This window comes from Aethalodelphis obliquidens, unplaced genomic scaffold (genome assembly GCF_003676395.1).
Source record: "Aethalodelphis obliquidens isolate GAN/ISIS:26980383/991018 unplaced genomic scaffold, ASM367639v1 scaffold4, whole genome shotgun sequence".
NCBI lineage: Eukaryota > Metazoa > Chordata > Mammalia > Artiodactyla > Delphinidae > Aethalodelphis > Aethalodelphis obliquidens.
In genome coordinates this window covers 34,301,340-34,316,416 of record NW_020837948.1, presented here as the reverse complement: position 1 = coordinate 34,316,416, position 15,077 = coordinate 34,301,340, and the positions used below count along the sequence as shown (strand labels likewise).

General features: G+C 38.2%; 1 protein-coding gene across 16 annotated transcripts in view; it reads left to right on the top strand.

The window, feature by feature from the left end:
* PAM (peptidylglycine alpha-amidating monooxygenase) overlaps positions 1 to 15,077 on the top strand; it is a 282,583-nt gene that overhangs the window by 127,440 nt on the left and 140,066 nt on the right. For all 16 annotated transcript variants that reach the window (XM_027100526.1, XM_027100525.1, XM_027100522.1 and 13 more), the window contains 2 exons: positions 1,693 to 2,137; positions 3,096 to 3,216. In XM_027100526.1, the coding sequence (XP_026956327.1) occupies positions 2,049 to 2,137; positions 3,096 to 3,216 (210 nt within the window). In that variant the 5' untranslated portion in view covers positions 1,693 to 2,048. The remainder of the gene's footprint in view (positions 1 to 1,692; positions 2,138 to 3,095; positions 3,217 to 15,077) is intronic.

The window sequence follows — 15,077 nt, the reverse complement described above, 5'->3', positions numbered from 1 at the left end:
AAAGGTAATAAAATCAATCAGAGGGATAAGTGGAATTTTTTTCAAAGACTAGTACTTAAGGATGTGTTCCTTTTAGAGAATTTTAATACTAAATTTGTTTTCAAGTGTTTGTGTAATAGCAAATCTCCCTGCCAACTAGAAGAAGGACTGTCCTTGAATCCTGTTCTGCATGAAATAATAAAATATAATCCCTTCTTCATATATATTTAAAGAAAAAGAAGAACTTCAGGGAATGTTAAGCCTTGTCATTTTACAGGATTATATTTTGTTGTAACTGTGGTTCTTGGTTGCTGGTGAGCCTCAAGCACCCTTGGATAGGTTGGATATTCAAGCATGTTTTATTTATATTTGGTGTAAGGTATGTTTCTTCTAGAAAGCAATGACCATGAACTCCTCTGACTTAAAGTTTAGGTCATGCTTTTTTGTTTGTTTTAGCTTAGTGTTTGTTTGATTTTTTGTTTGTTTTGCTTTGTTTAGATTAGCTTCAGTATCTTGTGATTTCCAGAGGATGATTTAGAGGCTAACTTATTATTGTAGAGCACTTCTAATGATCTTACTGATTTTTGCTTCTAACTGTTATTCATCTAGCCAATGGATTTATTTGTGATTCACCAAATCATGTTTATAATTACTGATTAAAATAGAACTTTAAGACATCTTTTCCTTTGAATGTATTTTTATATTGTGAATGATACATTTTAAAATAATACCTTGCTAAAATGTACATACTTGATACATAGTCTGAAATATATTCAGAACAAGAGTAAAGTCTAAACACAAATATTTTAAAATTTAGCCTAGTTGAGTCCTCTTGACAAAATGTTGAGATGTTGCATTAGTTCCGTATGGCCTGTCATTTATATTAATGTAAAGGTTTTGATCATATCCTTTGTATATAAAATTCATGTGGGAGCCAGCTGAGATTCTCCTTACTGCTTCTAATTGTATTGCATTGTAAGTCTCCAAACCTTATTCAGGAAAGAATATCTTTTGGGAGGCATGCCTTGTAAGTAAGGAATTATTACTTTGTATATTAGATGCAGGATTTTTTAGTAGGTGCTTACATTTCATATATTGTGTTAGCTATGGATTTTTGATTTGTTTTAAAGCAATTCTGAGAACTTCAGCAATTACTTCTGTGGTGATCATTCTTGGCAGAGGGTATCTTTCTTCTTGGATCTATAGCTCTGTGATGCATATATGTAAACATGCCTTTGTTCTCAAAGTCTTTTTCTTTCTGATTACTGTTGTATCCAAGTGCTTTGTCTGTGCCTTAGTTTCTTTTTTTCCTTTTCTTGTGCCTTAGCCTATCATTTGTGTGAGTATCTTTGTTTACATTCAGCAGAGGTATTAAGTGCATTTTTGATAATAGAAGGGAGTGACATAGGAAGTAAGGAGAAGAAATCCGGAGCCTGGGGTGGTTGTGAGGTAAAAGGGGGAAAGAAGTAGAAGAGAAAAGGAGAGAGTGGGTGTGAGGGAGGAGGAAAGAGGAAAAGGCAGAACAGGGGCTATGGGGGTTTTTGAAATCTTGGGGGCTGATCTTGGGGGAGGGAGATCAACAGACCAGCATTTTCACCAGGCTTGGGCTCAAGCTTGTGAAACTACTAATGTATTGAAGAACCTCAGCTGGGATTTGCTGAGCACAAATGCTGTAACGTGTTAGTCATCCATTATCTGCTTCTATTTTTGCAGGTTCTGAATGATGACTGACGCGGGTTTGTGTGATATCCCTCACAGTCCCTGTCATCCCCGAGTGATAAGGAACACTCACGTCTAGCCCCAGCACCAGGGCAGAAAGCAGCTCTGAAGGGAGGAGAGCTTCCGCTTGCGGACCTGACAAAAGTACCGCCTTCCCACGGGGTTCTGCCTGCGGCTCTTGATCCAGACACCTCGCAGCTCTCGCAGGCAGATGGTGTGTGGCTGTCGCCGGACGCCCGCCGCTCCCCGGCCATGAAGTAGCGGCTGCTGGCGGCGCCGCTGCCCGACCGCCGGCCCCAGCCCAGCGCTGCGCTGCCGGGTCCTCCCGGCGGGGCCGGAGCGGCGTGGCCATGGCTGGCTTTCGTAGCCTGCTAGTTCTCCTCCTTGTTTTTCAAAGCAGCTGTTTGGGTTTCAGAAGCCCACTTTCTGTCTTTAAGAGGTGGGTGTTTGTTTTTGTTTTTAAACAGGCGAAATGTTTGGATGGTTTCTGTGCATGCTCCTGAAAAATGTAATCACTTATGAACCGGAGTGTTGGAGAAATATACATGGTTGATTAACTTTGCTGAAATCACTTGGAATTTTAGCACAATAACTTCTTGTAAAAGTCCCCCTTGCAGAAAAAGCCCACTGTTTTGTAGCCAAGCTGCACTGGCTTTCAAAACTCCACTTAGAAGTTGTGATTTCCAATACTAATCACTCCCTCTTGGGGAGATATTTCAGAAACTACAGTATAGTCGTTTAGACTTGAATGCCTTCTTGTTTATAACAGCCCGAAGAATAAAATATAAAGGTAGGTAACTGGTGGGGAGAAGCAGATCATGGACTGTAATAGCTCACGAGAAAACATTGAGCTGTATACACACTCCTCATAATTACTATGTTAAATATTTATGCACCTGTACATTTGTAATTCACATCACAGTCTTCCCCCCACCCCCATAAAACTCCACCTCCTAGCAACATTACTGTTGGTTTTTTGTTGCTGACTAGTAATACTGGACATTCATAAAATAATCACTTACTGGCTTGTAGTTAATATTTCTGCCATTAGAGGATTGACAGGCCTGTGATAATTATAATTTATTTATACTGTACTTTCATTAACTAGAAACAAATGTATATTTGACAAATTTTTATTGAATTAAGTTTTAAATGTAGGCTGCTAGGTTGCTTTGATTATATTTTGCTCTCAAGTTGGGTATATATTGCTCTTGAACTACACAATGCAGTTCTGAGAATATTATAGAATGTTATGTGGTTATTACATCTTTTCATTGGGTCTAAATCAACAATCTTTAAAGTCATAGAATTCCTTTTTTTTTTTTCCCTTTCTCACGTCCAGATGAGCATAAGATACCATTATGTTCAAGGATATTGAAATTGTCTTCTTTTTTCAGGTTTAAAGAAACTACCAGATCATTTTCTAATGAATGTCTTGGTACCACCAGACCAGTAATTCCTGTTGATTCATCAGATTTTGCATTGGATATTCGCATGCCTGGGGTTATTCCCAAACAGGTGAGAGGAATTCTTATTTCATTATTCACATGTTCTGTATACATTCTATAATTAAAGCAAAGAAAATGCATTTACAGCAGTAGTAACGTGTTTGAAAAGTAGGCATTTGCTTTCAAGACTCCTCAAATAGGGCTAGAATAATTGAATATTATAAAGAGGAGTACATTTTTTAAGGTAAATCTTTCAGTTAAATTTCTTTCTAAAAAGTTTACCCATATTATTTGTGTTTTGAAATATAACCTTGAAAATTTGTTTTGAAATTCTCAGTGGAGTAATAGCCTTCGAAATGCAGCATGTAAGTGTATATTAAAATATGAAAAATTATTCTAATAAAGGGAAATGATATTGAGCAGCTGCATCTAAGAGATTAGGTTGTTTAAATACCCTTCTATCGCAGCCACAAGTTGAGAAATAAAAGCATGTGTTTACTGCCAAGAATTCGAAAAATAAAACATTCCACACTTTTAAAAGTTTAAAAAAAACTGTTCATGCAGGTGGTTGATTGTGAGTTTTCTTTAGAGTGATTTGCTTGTCATGAGAGATATATTTTGAAGTAGTAGCAGAATTCATACCACCGTGACTTACACAGCATTTTGAGTAGAACTGGGTTGTTGCTGGGGCTTTCCCTATTTTAGGTATATATGAGAAGCTCAAACCCACCGCTGTCATGTGAGCAAGGTGTTTCATTAAGCATAAAAAGGCCAGAATTAATTATGCTTTTCAGCCAGGCAGTGCAGGGATTTATGTGCGTCATTAAAAGATAGTCTTCCTCTTTTGAAGGACTGCAGAGACAGGGGAAGACCTGGGTGTTGTAGAGCTGCAGTGACTGATGACTCATTGTTGCAGATAACATTCTATTTTTCTTTTCTTTCTTCTATTTTAAAGTACTGAGAAAATAAAGGTATTCTACGTATTGGGGAGAATTCTTTTGAAATTGACATTCGGAAGCTCTAAGAAAATACACGTGGTCTTTTTGAAGGACTAAGGATTGGCATGCATTTATTTGAATACAATACCCGTGTATGGTCTAAGTATCTATAAATAACTACTGTTGTCAAATTGGCCCTCACCTCCTCACCCCTGCCCATCCACAAATGACCAGGCAAATTACTTTTCTGTGTGTTTAGTTATTAGTGTCCTGGCCTTTAATTTTATAAGGTCTTTATTTAGTACTTAGTAAAAAGAGATATAATGAGATTGGGAATAAGAGAGAACAGTGATAGTTGCTCACTTATGAAATGTGATTCTTCTTTCTCTTCTCACTTTTAAAAGTGATTTTTCCTGTATATTTGTTTAAAGTGGCATTATATTACTTTCTAAAAATATTCATGGGACTTCCCTGGTGGTGCAGGGGGCCTGGGCTTGATCCCTGGTCAGGGAACTAGATCCCACATGCATGCCACAACTAAGAGTTTGCATGCCACAACTAAGGAGCCCGCCTGTTGCAACTAAGACCCGGCACAACCAAATAAATAAATATTTTTAAAAAAATTCACTAATTAGTCTTTTTTTTTTTTATTTTTGGCTGTGTTGAGTCTTCATTTCTGTGAGAGGGCTTTCTCTAGTTGTGGCAAGTGGGAGCCACTCTTCATCGCGGTGCGCGGGCCTCTCACTATCGCGGCCTCTCCCGTTGTGGAGCACAGGCTCCAGACGCGCAGGCTCAGTGCTTGTGGCTCACGGGCCTAGCCGCTCCGCGGCACGTGGGATCTTCCCAGACCAGGGCTACGAACCTGTGTCCCCTGCATTAGCAGGCAGACTCTCAACCACTGCGCCACCGGGGAAGCCCAAACTAATTAGTCTTTAAGCACTCTTCTCCTACAAAAATATCATTATTTTCTCAAATAATCGTTTGTTGTAGTTTGTTATTATTCTGTTTCTTCTTCTCATTATTTTACAGTAAAAACATTTAAATTATTTAATAATAATAATAGGTAACTGTGTTGGGGTGAACATTCTCAGAAAGAGTCCTAAAGGAATTGATTATAAAAGAATAAAAAGGGACTCTATTTTCATAAAGTAAAATGTGTTAACTCATTTTTTTGTAATCTTATAATTAGCAAAATAACTCTGTGGAAAAAAGAACATATATTAACAAGTAAATTACAGCTTGTTATTTTGCACTAGCTGCATTCAGCTTTGCCTCGTGCAGTGGACATTTGCTGGTTGCCTTCCCAGAATACAGTTCCTCGTTGCTGCTTCTCTGAAACCGTGTGGTTCCTGGAGCTGTCTACCCAGGATCCAGAGGTGGAGTACATAGAGTAGGATTAGGAAATCACTGCATTCCACTTCTCCTTCCACAGTGACTGGTTGAGAAGAAGGTGTGTGACCTAGACCAGTCCGATCAGATCTTTTGCTGGGAACGCATGTTTTTGTTGCATGTGAGCAAAGGGCATGTAGTCCTAGGGTCTGCTGAGTTCATGAGAGGAGCCATGTCTAGAACAAAACTAATACCATAGACAGCAATGCAAAGACTGAAAGAACAGAGGTTCTTGCTGACATTGCTACTTAGGCAGTTTTCCTTTATGTTAGCCTTTCTTGTTTCAACCAGACTAAGTTGGGTTTTCTCTGACTTGTAACTGAAGCTGCCTAACTGGGTAAGAGATTCCCTTGTTCTGTCTGGTCAGCTCAGAACTGGTTGTTGAATGTTTCTTCCACTTTCTATTGACCACATGCCACGAGTATTTACTGACTTGATCCGGCTGACATATAGGTCATATACCTAATAAACCTTCATGAGAAGTGGTAATTATACTCCTGTTGAGTGTACCCAGGAAGAGATGGATACAGAAACCCCAGAAACCCTTTCCTCCTAAACTCTGTGTTCTTAGTGAGGAAGATCCAGAACTGTGATAGTGTGAATACTTTTGGTGGAGAAAGTATTCTTTTCTTAAAATACAGATGAAACTAAGTTTAATACAGATCCTTAAGAGAAAAGGAGCTAAGAAAGCAAGGAAAGAAAGAAAGAACAACTATTAGAGGACAAAAATAAACGATGGAAGGGAATAAGAACAGTTGGCCAAAAAACATGGAGAAACTGATAAAGAACAACAACAAAAAAAAAAAAAAGGAAGAAGAAATCAAGAATAACTATAATATGAAGACCAGAACATTTAAAAAATCATATAAGAAAATATCATATAAGGAAAGCATAGAAATAAGGAAGGGCCTTGAGAAGTTAAAATGTATTTTTTTTGATGGCAGAAGATCAAGAAGAGCAACAAAGGTTAAGGGAAGAAGGAACTGAGGACCCAGACCTTGAGTTGTTAATTGAAGCAGACCAAGTTAGTTAAAGAGATATATTCACTCAACAGATTTTTTTTTCATAAAGTAAATCTTAAGTTTTGGCAATAACGAATGATGCATCAGTGAATCTGATTTAAGTGTTTTCCTTGGGGAACTTGAGTTTGTTAGGTAGGCTTGGATAGCGAAACAAGAAGATGTAGAGTAGAGGTGGAAAGAACCTTAGCTATAATTCAGATAGTACAACTAACTAATTTTGTTGATGGAATACAGATCTAGATTGGTGTCTTACCAAAGAATATCCAATCATGTCAGACCTCTGAGACGCAGTCCATTCAGCCATACCATAGACTTCAAAGCAGCCTTTTAAAAAATTGCTCCCATTAAACCAGCTTCGGAGAGTCTAGGGAAAGTAGTTTATTATCTATTGCAATGTCAATTTTATATTCAAAGTGAGCTCACTCTTTGTCTTCTGACTTGAAATTTCAAAAAATAATTTCCATCCTCTTTAATAAATTTCTTGTTAATCAGTGTTTTTCAGGCTTTGGGAAGATTAGGGAGAAGAGTAAGCAGCTTTTAAGTAGCCTAGAATAGAGGTAAAGTAAGTAGAATCTGGTGTCTGATGGCACTGGCTTCAAATCCAGAGCCTTGAAGTGGTGATATTTTGAGACTCTTTCTTTTAACACTTTTTCTTCCTCATTTGATTTTCTTTCTAACCAAGGGCCCCTGTGGGTTTTTGCTGTCACCAGCTGTCATCTCAACAAACAAAATAATTTGATAAGCTGCCAGCTCATGGTCATTGTAAGGTGCTATCATCAATTTGATGTGTTAACTATCCCATGGGGGGTTGATTATAAAATAAAATAAATAAGACATAATTACAGTGAGTTGACATAAAGTATATTGTCTCAATATCAGCCAAATCTAGTGGGCTAGAATGTAGGTTTTGGAACCAGGCTGACAGCATTTTTGTCCCAGCTCTTGTAGTGTCAACTCAGGAATTTCCTTAACTAGCTGGTCCTGCTCCTTTATCTGTAGACAGAATAATAATAGTACGTACCGGGCTTCCCTGGTGGCGCCGTGGTTGAGAGTCCGCCTGCCGATGCAGGGGATGCGGGTTCATGCCCCGGTCCGGGAGGATCCCGCGTGCCGCGGAGCGGCTGGGCCCGTGAGCCACGGCCGCTGAGCCTATGCGTCCGGAGCCTGTGCTCCGCAACGGGAGAGGCCACAGCGGTGAGAGGCCCGTGTGCCACAAAAAATAAAACATAAAAAATAAAAAATAATAGTACGTACCCAGGGTTCTTGTGAGGACTGAGCAACGTAATACCAGTGGCATTGTTCAGTTGCCCTGTATGGGCTAAGTTCTTACAAAATATGAATTCATTGTTATTTTGTGTGTTGAGGGAAATGTGAAAGAACCTTAAGATGAGAAGGAAATTGCCAGCCCTTTACTTCCAGTAATTACTTCATGGAGAAGGTAAGACATCATAATAAGGAGAGGAAAGGTGGCCAATGAAGAAAAATAGGAAGTATGAACTGGGGTAAAAGAAACCTGGGGAAAGTAAGCAAGGAAGTAAATCTTTCAGTGTGCTTATTCTTAAGTAATTTCCATTAAAAATAGCCCTTACGATCAGAGAATGAACACTGAGGATGGATGTGTGTTCTTCTCAAAGTTCTTATATATCTTTTATGCCTAGAAAAGAAGTTATCAAAAGGAATTTCATAAGTATGATACCTTAATTTTTTTCTATATTTATTTGAAATCAGCCTAGATTTCCTCACTTTGCTGAGAACTTTGTACATTGACCTTATTAAAAAATTACTCTTATCTAGTTCAAGCCCTTTCAAATCCTGTGTTTACATAGCATTTTATTTAATTGTTATTTGTGCCACATAGGTCCTCTGCAGTCTTGGTTTAAGGATTCACAAATGTAAACTAATTTGTAAAAAATATAATTTTACAAAAATTAAATATTTTCTCCTGAACCTAATAACTTGAAACCATGTAATAATTGAATTTCTTTCCATTAGGATGTGTTAGGCTGCCATTTTCTTCCCTTATTTTGGGAGTGATTTGAGAACTATGAAGGAATACACTGTTTCCTTTCTGAACCTCTTGCAAATTATGGTCTCATTCTTTATCTTTTGAAGAGTCACAGATCATGCTTTAAAATCAGAAAGTGGTCTTCCTCTGTGTTCCTAAGCACAAATGTCTATCACCAGGAATGAAAGAAAATAGAACAATTCTGAGTTTAAAGATCAGACAACACAGAGCAACAAGTTGAAAAACTTGAAATTAGAGCCTTAAGTTGTCACTTGTTTTAAAATAATGGTGAAAGAATGTAGTTGTTGAAATAAAACCAGAATGAACAAAATACTCCCTACAAAATTTTCTCAAGAGCTTCCCTCGATGTTTCCCTTTGCTTTTTTCTCCCCAATGAAGAACCATTAGAAAATGTTTACTAATATATTTTAACTTTTTCATTTTCTAACAGAAGAAGGGAGAAAGTCTGCTTACCTCCACAAGGCATGTACAACCACATAATGAGAACCCAGCTTTCACTGTCTTTTCTTACTGCACTAGTTTAAGAAATCAGTTTTAAAACATCAAGCTATTATCATAGCATCACTTATAAACACCATTTCCTCAGGATATATGCTTATCAAAGAGGTAATACACAAGGTAAATGCAGAATTGTGGTGGTGCTTTCATTTATGTTCAGAATGCTGATTAAACCTTTTCATGTAAAGTCACTTAGTTATACAGAAGTTTGCCTTATGGCTGATTTGGGGGATACATGGGCTTTCTGTAGTTGTGGCAAGCGGGGTCTACTCTTTGCTGCGGTGTGTGGGCTTCTCACTGCGGTGGCCTCTTCTGTTGTGGAGCACGGGCTCCAGGCACGTGGGCCTCAGCAGTTGCGGCACGCAGGCTCAGCAGTTGTGGCTCGCGGGCTCTATAGAGCACAAGCTCAGTAGTTGTGGTGCACGGGCTTAGTTGCTCTGCAGCATGTGGGATCTTCCCGGACCAAGGATTGAACCCTTGTCCCCTGCACTGGCAGGCAGACTCCCAACCACTGTGCCACCAGGGAAGTCCCAAATCTATATATTTTTAATTCAATCATTATGGGGAAAAAAAAAGTGTCCCTAGTTAGTGTTTAAAATTCAGGACAAAATTAGAAAGGAGCCCAGAAAAGTGAGGCTTTACTGGAATAATTTTCAGTTCTTCGGGGTTTGCAATTTACTTGTCTCTGCTCTAGTTATTAGTATGTAATAATATTTGCATTTTTTAAAAATAAAAACTCTTTTTTCTTTTGGACACAAAAATTAAAGGAAGGGAGACACCCCACACTTCCATTTCTCCATTTCTCCTCACAGGCCAGCTTGACTTTCTGCTTAAGCCTCATTGCACAAAAGGAGAAAATTAACCTCAGCCGTCTGGGCACCAGCCGTAGGTTATCTGTTATACTCATTGTAGAGAATGGATCCGAGCTCTTCCTAAAGCAGCTGGGTGATTGCTGGGAAATGCCAGTCCCCACCTGACTCCAGAGCTTGAACTTGCAACCCCCCATGGATTCCCTGACCACCTCTGTGTGATTAGCAATCAGTTCCTTCTTACCTTCTCTAGTCCTCTGGCCTGTCTGCCCCTACACCTCTTCTGATTCAATCTGTACACTTGAACAAACATGGCTAATGGGATTTGACTGTGAGAAGCTGTCTGGAAAATATTAAGAATTGTGAGGCCAAGAGTGTGAAAGACAGGAGTGGTGGCTCCAGTAGCAAGTCCTACACCAGTGCGTTTCTGTTGCAGGAAAAAATAGACTATGAGTGAAAACTGGTTCCATTAAGTCGTTGTCTTAAAATGAACATGACTTATGGCTTTTAGTGTTTCTTTTTCCTCTGTTCTTATTTTTTTCTCCCTTTCTGAAAAAATAGAAGGAGGATGGTGATCTTGTTATTGAAGAAGGGAAATCAAGAAATATCCAAATTCTGGACTAGTATTTGCTTTTTATTTAGGAAGACTTAGGCAAAGTGTATAAAATTCCAAGATTTGGAAAAAGAGCAACAAAGGAGATTAAAATGCTATACCCTTTCCCCTCCCCAAACTGAGGACGTAATATTATCTGTTTTACCAATGGAGAAGCTAATAGCAAAGAGAATTTTGTGATTATTAGAAAGGACGGTTACCAGGCCCTTTTTTGTTTACTTAGCTGCGTCACATTAAATTGTTTTTTCCACTTTCTCTTTTGAATGTTCAGGATTGGTATCATTTAGGATGCTACATGTCAAATTCTTAAGTTGTATTTACTTGTATAATTCACCCCTTGTTTTAACAGCAAGGCTCAACTAGACAAATAAATAGAATACAAAAATGTTAAATGGATCTTGTAAATGGCAAATTAAAGTTTCATGTAGCTCATTGCTAATTGTTAAGTTTAAATTATGATGCTTCACCTTTATTTTTACTAAAACCTATTTAATGTCCACTTAGGGAACATATGGTTGAACTATTAACAACGTTTGCCACTGTGAGAATAATCTAAACGTGTCATATATCTGAGTTCAGAGCTGCAAATATACATTGACCATTTTTTCCTTTCTTTATTAAAAATGAGAAATAAAAAGGAGACTTTTATTTTCAATTAATGTTTGATATTTTTGAATTAACATGATACCTAAAGAGGATATTAGAAAAAGTAACTACCGTGTAAGAGACCCCCTTATGATCACCTGTTTTCTCAATAAGATTTAGAGTCCTTTTTGTTTTCTTTTTTTCTGGTAAATTTTTTAAAGGAGAAAACATTTATGCAGTGCTCATTATGTCATGCTACTGTATTAGGCACTTTACAAGCACTGGCTCATTAATTCTCATAAAAACTTTGTGTTCAAGGTACTATCATTCCAATTTTTTTGTATGAGAAATTGAAACTAAGGGAGATTAAATAAGCTATAAATCCATAGCCAAATAGCCAGTAAATTGAAGAACAAGGATTTAAATACAGATTTATTTGAATCTGAGATGCATGCTTATTTCATAATTCTGTGCTGCCAATCTATTAATGGCCTATGTGTTTCCCAGAAAATGTTACTATTATAGACATTTTTTTATTACACATATATTGTAAAATAAAAGCTTCCTTTAGTTAAAAAGACAAAATATAAATTACTGGCTCCATCCTAAATTGTTCAATAACTTTTTTTTTTTTTTGCGGTACGCTGGCCTCTCACTGTTGTGGCCTCTCCCGTTGTGGAGCACAGGCTCCGGACGCGCAGGCTCAGCGGCCATGGCTCACGGGCCCAGTCGCTCCGCTGCATGTGGGATCCTCCCGGACCAGGGCACGAACCCGTGTCCCCTGCATCGGCAGGCGGACTCCCAACCACTGCACCACCAGGGAAGCCCCCAAGAGTTCTCATTTGAAATATTGTATTTCATACTTCTCCATCTCAGTAAATGACAATTCCTGTGTTATAGTTTCTCTAGGCCAAATAGACTGGCGTCTTTCTTGGCTCTTCTTTCTCACACCCCATAAACGATATGCCAGAAAATCTTATTGGTTCTACCTTCCAAATATATCCAGAATCCAGCCCTTTGTCACCACACCCATCTTTCCCACTCTGGCCCATGCACCATCATCTTTTCTGGATTATTACAATAGCTCTCCCAACCGATCCGCCTTGCACTCTTATATCCCTAGAGTCTGTGCTCTATACTGCAGCCACAGGGATCCTGTTAAAACAGAAATCAGATCACATCACCCTTCTACGAATACCCTTTAAGAACTTTTCATACCCCTCACGTTTAAAACCAAAGACTTTATAGCGACCTCCAAAGTTCTTCATTTTTCCTGCAATCTTTTTCTACTCCTTTGTCTCTCATCCCTTATTCCTGTTATAAGTCATTATGGGGAAAAGACAAATCCGAACTCTAGTTCTGCAACTTGCTGGCTGCAAGATCTTAGGCAAGATATTTAACCCTTAATGAGCTTCAGTTTCCTCATCTGTAAAATGGGGATAATAATAGTTTTTACCTGATAGGATTGTAGTTAAGGGAGTTAATATGTGTAAAGCCCAATACCACTCAGGAAATAATTAGTTATTATTATTTTTGCCCTAAAGTACATTACAATGGATGAGTTAAGGCATGTTATCAAGTAACTAATGCAAGGCACCAAGGTATTATAAATACCTTAGAATAGTTGAAATAAAGAATTAGAAAGGATCAAGTTGAGCATGAAGAGGGTGATTGCAACAATACTTTGGTCAGGACCACAATCATAATTTTCTAAAGCACATTATACAAGCAGATTAGACTCTGCATTTCTCTCTTTCTTCATTAGGAAAATCTTTGTGGAGGCAGTAGGATTTGAAGAATGTAGTTCATGGATAGAGAGAGAGATTTGGAAACAAACATTTCGAATCCCTATAAAGGGGCTTCCCTGGTAGTCCAATGGTTAAGACTTTGCCTTCCAAAGCAGGGGATGTGGGTTTGATCCGTGGTCGGGAGCTGAGATCCCACATGCCTCGCAGCCAAAAAAACAACATAAAATAGAAGCAATATAGAATCCCTATAAAGGGCACCATTCTAGAAATAGTGCTGTAAACAGATGACATAATCAGAACCTCAATTTTTATCATTTTGTCTTTAAAAGAATCTAGTAGGTACAGTTTACTAAGAGAACAGTTATATACCTTTAGGCACCAAAACCATCACTGTGAAACATGTAAAACAAAAATTTAGGGTGAAGTTGGTTATAATACAATTATAGAGGGATATTTGGTATATCAAATAGACTCCAAAAAGGAAATGTGTAAAGAACTTGAATATTTCAGTCAACAGAATAATTTAATATTTTTAACATACAGTAAATGTAATTTAATATATATGTAGACATAAAATTTTACATTTTAGAAAGAGAATATACATTTTTGGATGTATATAAAATATTTTTTAAAAATCACTTAGCTAGACATTAAGAAACTTCAGTTTACTACAATAATTTGAGTTTTATAGCTCTTACCCTCTGATGATAATCCAATAAAACTAGAAATAGACTATTAAGAGATGCCATGGAAAACTTTCTACTTAGAAATTAAGGACCATTCTTCTATACAACCCATGAAACAAGGAGAAAAGTAAAAACTGAAATTATAAATTATCTAGAGAGTAACGGCAAGGCAAATACTTTATAACAAAACCCATGAGACCCAGCTAAAGCAGTACTCAGAGAAAAACTGATAGCCTTAAATTCTTGTATAATGAAAAAGTAGAATGAAAGTAAAATTATATAGATAATTCAACTTAAAAATGAGGAAGATAGGGCTTCCCTGGTGGCGCAGCGGTTGAGAGTCTGCCTGCCGATGCAGGGGACACAGGTTCGTGCCCTGGTCCGGGAAGATACCACATGCCACAGAACGGCTGGGCCCGTGAGCCATGGCCGCTGAGCCTGCGCGTCCGGAGCCTGTGCTCCGCAACGGGAAAGGCCAAAAAAAAGAGAGGTCTAAAAAAAACAAAAAAAAAAAAAAAAAAAAAAAAAATGAGGAAGATAGCAATCAAATCAGTGAAAAGGAAGAATTAATAAAGATAAAAGCTGAAATTTATAAAATAGGTCAAATAATAATATAAACGAAATAAATCATTTCTTTGAATATCCATTAAAATGGATAAGCTCATGGCAAGCCTAACTAAAGATTAAAAAGTGAAAAAATTATGCATTATTATTAGAAAGTATAAAGAAAACATTTTAGATACTATTATGTGCACCTCTGTTGGTAAAGTTTTTTAAAAATAAATTTATTTATTTATTCATTTTTGGCTGCATTGGGTCTTTGTTGCTGTGTGCGGGCTTTCTCTAGTTGCAGTGAGCAGGGGCTACTCTTCGTTGTGGGGCATGGACATCTCATTGCGGTGGTTCTCTTGTTGTGTAGCCCGGGCTCTAGGTGTGCAGGCTTCAGTAGTTGTGGCTCATGGGCTTAGTTGCTATGCGGCATGTGGGATCTTCCCGGACCAGTGATCGAACCTGTGTCCCCTGCATTGGCAGGTGGATTCTTAACCACTGTGCCACCAGGGAAGTCCCATCTGTTGGTAACTTTAATAATCTTGAGGAAATGGTGATTTTCTAGAAAATAATTAGCTATCCAAATTGACCTAAAAAGGTCTTTAAAAAACTGAACAGGCCACTAACTATAGAAGAAACTAGAAAGGTAAAAGGATTACATACACACACACACACACACACACACACACACACACACACGTACACAAACTTTTAAAGATAAGAGTTGTTTAACTAAGAGTAGACTGAGAATGAGTAAAAAAACATATATGAGAGAAAAAAGGCTAATATGCCAAATATAAAAAGAGGTCGCACAGACTACTGAGAAGACAAGCAACCTAAAAGAAAAGCAAATGAAGGGGGCTTCTCTGGTGGCGCAGTGGTTGAGAGTCCGCCTGCCGATGCAGGGGACACAGCTTCGTGCCCCTGTCCGGGAGGATCCCGCATGCTGCGGAGCGGCTGGGCCCGTGAGCCATGGCCGCTGAGCCTGCGTGTCCGGAGCGTGTGCTCTGTGACGGGAGAGGCCACAGCAGTGAGAGGCCCGCGTACCACAAAAAAAAAAAAAAAAAA